Raw genomic sequence first — 9,480 nt, forward strand, 5'->3', positions numbered from 1 at the left:
TAAAGTCTTATCTTACATATTATGTATATTGTGACATGGTTTTATTTGTTGCGTGACTGAATTAATAACTATTTCTTGTCTGCCCTCTGTGCAGATTACACTGTGGAGTTTGGATCATGTGATTAGACATTGTTGCTGGATGAATACTGAATCCAATTGTTGTTTGGTGTAAGCACCTTATAATATAACTTGTCACTCTGTGCCAGTTTTTGCAAATTCCCACAAAATGTCATGGCTTTTTTCCCACCAAATCTCACCCACAAAAGTTCTTTATAAAATGTTATGATGTTTATCAATATAATTATTATACACCATAAGGACTGAGTGTGCAGTTATACTGTTATACTGTATACTGTTTTAGAAAATGGAAAAGCACATAATCAATTTAAGTAGACTGTCAAATAAACTGTGTCAAAAATATGTTTTTCTCATAACCATGAATATACCTTTTGCATAAAATAAAAATATAATAAATAAATAAATCTACATTTGCAAACAACAACATCGTGTTATGTACTGCCATCTTCTGGTATAAAACAGCTATTACGTTCTTTTAAGCAGAATAACAAATTTAGTAATTAGTTTTAAAAGACAAAGCAGACGAAAGAAGCTACATACTATAATTACCTAGTTCCTATTTGTGAGAATAAAAATATTCTGTTTTAGACAGTAAAATTTATCTGCAAAAAGTTTTTCGACGCTTGATTATTCTAGACTGATTATTTTGAACTTCCTGCCTCTGTAACCAATGAAATCACTCTTCAACATATGTGTCATTATATTTGTCCAATTAGAGCGCGCAGAATGGAAAGAAGGCGGGGAAAGGAATCGGAGCAGCTGATTGAGTGTTGTGAGTGTTTGGAGTTTGACCATTTAGAGAACAGAGGGCAGGACTGGTGGATTTCACTCAATGCAGAGGGAAGAATGACTCTGGAAGCTGAATGACGAATAATCTGACATATACTCGATAGCTATTTCATTCAGAGGAATTCAGACATTAGTGCTGACGGTGAAGGTGAGTGGACACAGTGTTAGCATTAGCCACTGTTTCGCCGCTAAGGCTACTTGCCTTAACTATCAGTCTGATGATTGTCAGTGTCGTAAATATTGCGTTACATTAGATTATTTGTACGACCACCGTCGGTGAAGTGTCAGCTCCGTGTTTCCAACAGGGACTTTCCTTAACTGCAACACGACAATTCACTTTCCCATTCCGCGAGCTTAATGGATGTCACCCTCGGCTGCACAGGGCTCGCTTGATGTGGTTAAAAAATAGATTGCTGAGCACATGACAATTTTTTTTTTTCAGAAGCAAAGCTAAATGTTTTACATGGATTTATTGCCCGAATCAAAAATCAGTACACGTCCGAAACAGAGGTTACTGTTTGTTATAACCCTGCTGTAACACATGTTACACTTTGGTGTTTGCCACATGGGGCAAGACACAATCGACACTCTCAATCATTTACATGAAAGTTATATGTCATTACAAATACATTTTATTCATACACTGCAGTTCTGTGAGCTAGTAGCAGCTGAGTGGCTGGATTTAAGATCCAATGACAAGTGAAAGTGATCTTTGCAACAGGTGTTGTCTTCTTAGGTCACGCTTCGTCAGCTGTTTCTCCCTATGGTGTACTCCTTGCTGTTGCTGTTCACACACTACTATAAGTCTCTACTATCTTAATCAAATCACTTTGAAAGTTATGAAACCCTGAAACATCTTTTCTTGCTTTATTTGATGTGTTTTCAGCCATGGAACCTTCACCTACTGGAAATTCCTTCACCTCTAAACTCAGGCCTTCTTCTCCCACCACCATTAGGCCAGGCCCTTCTTCCCTCAGCTCATCTGCTACCACATCAACCCCAGACTCGCATAAACCTAAACTCACAATGCTGCCCACACCTCCAGCCACTCCCTCATCTTCCACCTCCAGTGCCTCTCCCCAGACTTCTCCAAGTCTTCAGTCCCGCTCTTCCTCCCTCTCCAAGCCAACATCCTCGCCGCTTCGCCAGCTGGGTAGGTCTCAGCTCAATGCAGCCTCCACAGAGAGTGTCCTAACTGGACCCTCAGCTGCGGCAGCAGCTGCTGCGTCTCCACAACCACCTCCCACGCCTGCCACACCTCAACCAGGTGAGAATCAAACTCAGACCTTTGAGCTAACACAAAAGCTTTACTACACAGTTTCACTTTGCTTTCAATCAACCATCAGTGCAGCCAACACTCCCTGGCTGCTGTGCGCACCGAAGTGTCTCCATGACATCTGTTGACATTTACCACAAAATGTAAAGCGGCCTCTCTCGTTCATTGCTGACTTATAGGGAAAACACTTTTTTTCTGACTGAATGCAGGATGTAGACTTTACCTGGTTATGTAAATATAAATGATTGCTGGAAAGTCTGAAATCTGACACCTCGGTCGTTTAATTTGAATCACAGCTTCCAATACTGCTATACTAGTCCTGCAAGAAATACACTCACTCTACCATGGGTCCAAACAAATAATAATGATAATTAAATAGATTTTTGTAACATAGTTTTTTTTCTTTTTTTTTAAACGGGGAATATATCGAATGCTGTAAGTCTGGCTGTTATATTAGAGAAGCCAGCAGCTGCTGTTGACCATGCAAAACAAACAGTTATTTTAGGGCTCAGGGTTAAAGTATGAGCGACGTACCAGGAGCATTGGCAAGCGTCTGATGTAAGTCATTGGATATCAGTAGTATTTTCTTTAGTTTCAAGACTGCCACCTCACTCCCCCAGAATGGCTTGCTGATACAGTGCTGGAATAGCATTTCCACCTCCTTCATTTTGAACACAACAAATGAGACAACTTACTTTTACTTTCCTGCAAGTAAATACATTTTCCGTATCAGCTCCAGCTCTTCTGGAGAATTGGGATTTGAGAGAAGCAGGAGTCATTAGCTGGAAGGGGTGGGTGATGAAATAGAGTTTGTCTTATCAAGGCCAAAGCTGTTTCTGGAAGGAGCTTAGGGATCAGTTTTCACTGACTTCTGCACTGAACTTGCCTCTACTTGCCTATTTGTATTTATCTGGACAACATGTGCAGAGTATATTAATGGGCACTGGTGAGTTAAAAAACAAAAAAAAACAATCATCCTCCTTGGGCAGATAATTCAGTTTATTTTTATAGCGCCAATTCGCAACATGTATCATCCCATGGCACTTCAGAGGATAAACCAGTTCAATCTAGGTCTAGTTGAAGCCAATTCAATTAATTACAATCCAACAGCCCAATTCATCATATTTGCATTCATATAATGCCAATTCATAAGAATAGGATAACTAAGGAAGCCATCAGATTTCATTGTATCTTCAGTTTGGCCCAATCCCAAGCATGTATGGACTGTCAGGTGACAGTTAAGAGGTTGAGACCTCCAACAGAACCAGACTCAGGATGAACAGCCATCTGCCTCACACGGTTGGAGGTGAGATGGTTTGAGGTGAGAGGAAAGCATAGAGACATAAAAATATAAACATTAGGCCAGAGATACCTGCTGTGGGAAATTACAGTGAGTTAATTACAACACAAATAGCATACACCTGCATAGAGAATAGAAAATAGAGTGAGTAGAGTGAGGAAAGGTGCATTTTGAGAGGTCTCCCAGCAACCCAGGCCTGTAATAGCAAAATTAAAGTGATGTTTCAGGGTCACCTGAGCCTACCGGGACTATAAGTCAAACCTAATCTCAAAACCGTGTAAAAGGTGACACTTTGGGCTGACAGAGCAGATGTGGAGCTCACAGCTGCTTTGTTGCTGTCTCTGAGCAAATTATAAAGGATCTCAGGCTGCATGTCAGCATCCTGAGATCTAAACAGCTTCCAGTACAACCTATAAAAACTGTTTTAATGAAGGATTTCCTGTTTCAGAGGAGCCAGAGGAGCAGGTCACCTTAGAGGATTTGATGGAGAAAGCAAAGTCGGGTGATGCAAAAGCACAAACAAAGGTCAGTGGCATGAACATATTGCACATAGTGTTGTCTTTGTCAGCCATATGGTGAGGACGGAGCAGATCAGCCAAGTAATGATAAATGTTGTTTTAGAGTGGCATTTATAGGAAGGACAGGTCAATAAGTCACAGTAATGCTTGTCTTGCAAGTTTAAGAGTGTGTGTGTGTACGTATGTTTGTGTTCAGATGGGTCGTTACTTCCTGGCTCTGGCAGAAGAAAGTGACGAAGAACTGAACAACTGCACGGCTGTCACTTGGCTGATCCAGGCTGCTAAACAGGGCCGTAAGGACGCTGTCAGACTGCTGCAGCAGTGCTTAGCTTCCAGGAAAGGTAGCAGAAGTTCCCCTCCGCCATCCTCAGTCTAAAAGCATCTAGAAAGCATTCTATCAAGATGATAGAAATTGAACTTTGAGCATCGTTAACTATTGACTGTGCACTTTTGTCTTCCTCTGTTCTTCAGGCATCACTTTGGAGAACTTTGAGGAGGTGAAGAAGCTGTGTACAGAGACACGTTATGAAAGAGGAGTCAGGAAGGCAGCTCTGCTCATGTACTGGAAGCTCAACCCAGAGAGGAAGAAATCAGTGGCAGTTTCTGAATTGTTAGAAAATGTTGAACATGTCCATGCAGAACCAGGTACAGGAGAGAAAAGTCCATTTCAGTATCCTGTCAGAAGGATTTTTCAAAACATTTGAACGCGACCTATCATCTATCTGCAGGCAAACCTGTGTTTCCCGGTCCACTCAACAGCTCTGCTAAGAAACAAAGGCGAGTCCTGGAGACTATGGTCACCAGTGAGAGTACGTGTATGAAACATGGCCACTATACAGGCTATTTCCTTCCCCTGTTACTGATGCTCAGTCAGATTAATGAAAACAAAGCTACAGTCAGATTAAAGTTTCCTCTACACTGCTTTGCAGCCAGTTCTCACGTGGGTCTTGACGATTTTGTTGAGATGACAAAGAAGTATGCGCAGGGAATTGCACCGTCTCCAGCCATGGCTGCTGCAGGTGCCGATGACGACGACGACGACGACGTGGTAGTGAAGAATCCAGATGAACTGCCACTGCATCAAAAGGTGGGAAACCTTCATTGTAGCTGCTCTGCTGTCCCGTTCAACTCCTGTCCTCAGATTTCTCTGCTTTTTTTTTTGTAGGTTCGGTGCACGTATGAAAAAGCGAAACAAGCATTCAGATATTTGGTCTGTTTCTGTTTTTGCTCTTTGTTCTCAGGGGCTTTGTTGAGGGGTGGTCTTGTAGCTGTCTCTCCCACATGTACGAGCATCTTGATTCTGTAATTATCGTCTCCTTACGTGGGTCCTTACAGATCTTTGTTGGCTCCTTCTGAGCATTTTTCTGAACATTATTTTTACCCCAATTGCTGACACAGCTTCATAACCTAAACAAGGTCAGAGCTTTGTGGAAAGCACCAAATGGGTCAAATTATTTAGAGCACCAAATAGTTGCAAAAAGATCTGACAAAATTAGAGCGAAAGCCTTAAAGTCCCTTTCAGTGAGCACTTTGTGGCAGCGGGAGGAAAACCTTTCAGGTTTTTGTCTGTTATGTTTGATGAATAAGGCCCGTCATCCCAGCGGTTGTCCGATTCAAATGATTCCTCAGAACGTCTCCACCGGTATCCTTTTATTTTAAGTTAATATCAACATTCAGTTGATCTTATTTCTTGTGCTTCCCACAGCTGCTCAAGTTTCCCCTGTACACCCTGCTGGAGATAAAAGAGCACCTCATCGACTGGGCGTCGCGAGCTGGCATGCAGTGGCTCAGCGCCCTGATCCCAACGCACCACGTTAACGCACTAATCTTCTTCTTCATCATCTCCAACCTCACCATCGAGTTCTTCATCTTCCTCATCCCTCTACTGGTCTTCTACCTCTCCTTCTTCTCCATGGTCATCTGCACACTGCGCGTGTTCCAGGTTAGTGGTGAGCTGCATTACCGACTGTGGCCGTTTCAAACCTCTGAAACTGTAAGTGAAACGTTATCGATAAAACAAGCTCCTTCTCTGCAGAATTCAAAGGCGTGGGAAAATTTCCGGGCTCTCACAGACCTGCTTTCTCAGTTTGAACCTGGTATTGATCTGGAGCAGGCTGAGACCAACTTTGGATTGACGCACTTGGAACCATACCTGTAAGTTCATCTCTGTTTACCTGAAACATATTCACGTTTTGCAAGCATATTGCTTGACAATTTGAAGTTAAGGTTTGTGCTTGTTTTACTCATTTGATCAAATGTCCTAGTAAACGTTTTCATGGAATTTGTCCTAGAATTAAAAAAAAAAAAAGGACGTTTGAAACTGTCAGGGTATCAGAAAAGGCAAGAAAACTTGTCACTTAAAGAAATCAAAATGACGTGTCTCGGTTTTTCCAGGTACTTCCTGCTCTCGGTGGTCTTTGTTGTTTTCTCCTTCCCTGTCGCTGATAAGTCCTGGATCCCCTGCTCTGAGCTGTCCGCCATCGCTGTCTTCTTCACCGTCACTGCCTTTCTCAGCCTCCACGCCTCCGCTCAGCTCTTCGCTCATAAAGCCCTCCTCACAGAGGTTCTCTCCGGGGCATGCTCCCTCGCTCACCTCCTGCCAGACTCCTTCTGGTTCCTCAGGGTCTTTGGGATGACGTTCATCACGGTGCCTCTTGGAGATGTTGTGGCGTTAAACCTGGGGGTTCCATGCCTGCTGTATGGACACCTTTTCTATCTCCTCTTCCGTATGGCCCAGCTAAGAGGCTTTAAGGGCACCTACCTGTGCCTGGTGCCCTACCTGGTTTGCTTCACCTGGTGTGAGCTCTTTTTGGTGTTCCTTAATAATGCTTCAGTCATTGGTCTCATCCGCACCTGCGTGGGCTACTTCCTCTTCCTGTTTGCCCTTCCTATACTCTCACTGGGTATGGCTGCAATGCTCATGATCCAGTTAGTTCAATGGTTTCTCACCTTGGAGGTGACCAAGATGGTGGTCACACTGACTGTTTGCTTTGTTCCAGTAGTGCTGAGGCTATGGACGCGTTTCAGCCTCAACCCCATCGTGGTTTTTCGCTCTCTGTCACGCAGTAGCATTGTGAAGCTCATCCTCGTGTGGCTCAGTGCGGTGGTGCTCTTCTGCTGGATGTACGTCTACAGATCTGAAGGCATGAAGGTGTATAACTCAACCCTGACGTGGCCTGAATACAGCAACATCTGTGGCCCTCTGGCCTGGAAAGAGTCTAACATGGCCCAAACACAGATTCTCTGCTCTCACCTGGAAGGACACCGTGTCACCTGGACAGGACGCTTCAAGTATGTCCGTGTGACCGACATAGAGAACGGGCCACAGTCGGTTATTAACCTGTTGCCTGTGTTCTTGGGGAACTGGATGCGGTGTCTGTATGGTGAACCCTATCCTAAGTGCGATGATGGGAAAAATGCCACCGCCGAGCCCCCGCCACTGCCCGCTCCAGCTCCTCCTTCTGAAGATCCACTCTGTAAACTTAAAAGAATGGCCAAGCACGAATGCCACGTCAAACGGTTTGACCGGTACAAGTTTGAAGTCACACTAGGCATGCCGCTGGAGCGGAAGACCAAGAACGGGACAATCGTAGAGGACGAAGATGCGACTAAGGACATAGTTTTGCGTGCAAGTCACGAGTTCAAGTCTGTGCTCCTACACTTAAACACCGGTAGTCTGGTGGGGTTCAGCACCATACTGGAGGGGCGTTTGGGCTCCAAATGGCCCGTGTTTGAAATGAAAGCCATTCACTGCCTGTCATGCGGGGACGCCCAGGTTCTCAGCCGGAGGCAGTACAAAATCGAACATGACTGGAGGCGCACAGCTCAGAATGCCCTCCAGTTTGGTTTTGACTTCTTCTTTAACCCTTTCCTGACCGCTCAGCTTGACCAACACTCAGAGACTGAAACAGAGACTGTGCCACAGGAGGACATTTAGTCAGAGAAAGAAATGCCTCATAATGATAATACTATTTTCTGCTGAGGAATGCTAATGATTGTACAACACTGTTCACTTAATTGCAATATTGGTGAGTTACTGACCGGAGGAGCGTGGACATGACCTCAGGCATTTATGATATCTGCGCTGGGTGTGTCCATGTGCGTGTGCGTGTGTGTGTGCCTGCATCCTTTTAGTTTTTGAGCCAAATGTATATGTGATGGATCTAATGAGGTTCTACTTTATAACGCTACATTAGGAAACACATATCCCTCGCTGTGTTTCTCATAAACATTTCATTGGATTGAAGCTGCTTGTGTGCTCATCATCAGCTGTCAATGCAGTCCATTTGACCTTTTTTTTTTTGCCATACAAACGCTCTTTCACTCAAATTCTCATGCGTGTTGGTGAATATCATGACATTTTGCAGCCAAAGCTTCAGTATTATGATTCTGACGTTTGCTTGATGAGCTGTGTTCTAATTGTCCTTAACTCTAAAACTATTGAAGGAAAAGTTGTTGTTTAAACCTATATATAATATATGTCCAGTATGTCATTTTTGAAGTGGTTGGGTCTGAAGTGCCTTAAAACAAAGTCCTGTGTTGAGACATAACTTGGGAGGGAATAGACTAAGACTTAATCTCAGTTCCCACCCTTGGTTCTACCCCTGCAGTGTGCAGGGTTAAGGTGACATTTTTATTTTCAGAGATCCCGAAGAAGTGGCCATGAAGTTGTTCAACTGGTTCGTTTGGATGGCTCGATGAGCACTTCTTCTTGATTTCCCAAAAAAAAAAAAAAAAAAGCGCCAACGAATTTACCTGCAAGAATGAAAATACAAAAGGATGTTGACAAGGGGCAGAACTGGCATTGGGCCTTAATCTCTAAATACCTTACTTGAAATGTCATTGACATAAAGGCTCAATTTTTATGTCTGCCCTCTATGTTTTCTCATACCTCTCTACATATTGTTTTCCTCCCTATTTTGGTCTTCATCTCTGCTGTGCAGGGATTTAATATACTCAACATTTAAAGTACCCAAGTGAGGATGTGTTGTAAGTTAGGATGTCACTACTGTTTTCTATATTGTGATCTATAAACATGGTAAATCCTTGGCTTTTGGCTGTTTTTTTTGTAGTTTTGCATTATACCAATCCTGAACACAGTTTGAAGGAGACTCTCGGCGTGCTGTACATGCTTGTGATTTCAGTGAAATTGACCTTTTTATAGGGGACATTTTTATTTGACATGTCACAATAGTGAAAGTAGAGATTGGAGGAATTAAATACAGGCAGAAACTATCAGGTTAATAGTACAGATAATGCTGGCTCAATACCATCAGGATAGTGCCTGGGCTTTTCTTCCTAGGACAAGTTAAAATTGAAAATGGCGTAGTAATTGGATTCATATTGGAAAGATAAAGAAAAGAATCAGGAAGTGGTTATCGGGCTATTTGAGTCCAGTATTCTACAGTGGAGAACATTAAATACATCCTCTCAGGAGCTGGCATCCCAGCAAGTTTATCCCTCAAGTCAGACCATGCAATGCACAGAGAAATTCCCAAAACACCCAAGAGCTACATATC

At 43.2% G+C, this 9,480-nt stretch overlaps 1 protein-coding gene across 1 annotated transcript; it reads left to right on the forward strand.

Moving 5' to 3' along the window:
• Positions 1 to 856: 856 nt before the first annotated feature.
• On the forward strand, positions 857 to 8,993 carry wfs1b (Wolfram syndrome 1b (wolframin)). The gene is made up of 10 exons (XM_075481454.1): positions 857 to 1,015; positions 1,754 to 2,134; positions 3,892 to 3,968; positions 4,158 to 4,302; positions 4,433 to 4,606; positions 4,690 to 4,770; positions 4,891 to 5,048; positions 5,667 to 5,903; positions 5,997 to 6,115; positions 6,356 to 8,993. The coding sequence occupies exons 2-10, from the start codon at positions 1,756 to 1,758 to the stop codon at positions 7,896 to 7,898; spliced, it is 2,913 nt and encodes a 970-aa protein (XP_075337569.1). The 5' UTR covers positions 857 to 1,015; positions 1,754 to 1,755; the 3' UTR covers positions 7,899 to 8,993.
• The last annotated feature ends 487 nt before the right edge of the window (positions 8,994 to 9,480 follow it).

The sequence above is a fragment of the Odontesthes bonariensis genome, chromosome 13, assembly GCF_027942865.1.
Source record: "Odontesthes bonariensis isolate fOdoBon6 chromosome 13, fOdoBon6.hap1, whole genome shotgun sequence".
NCBI classification, from domain to species: Eukaryota; Metazoa; Chordata; class Actinopteri; order Atheriniformes; family Atherinopsidae; genus Odontesthes; species Odontesthes bonariensis.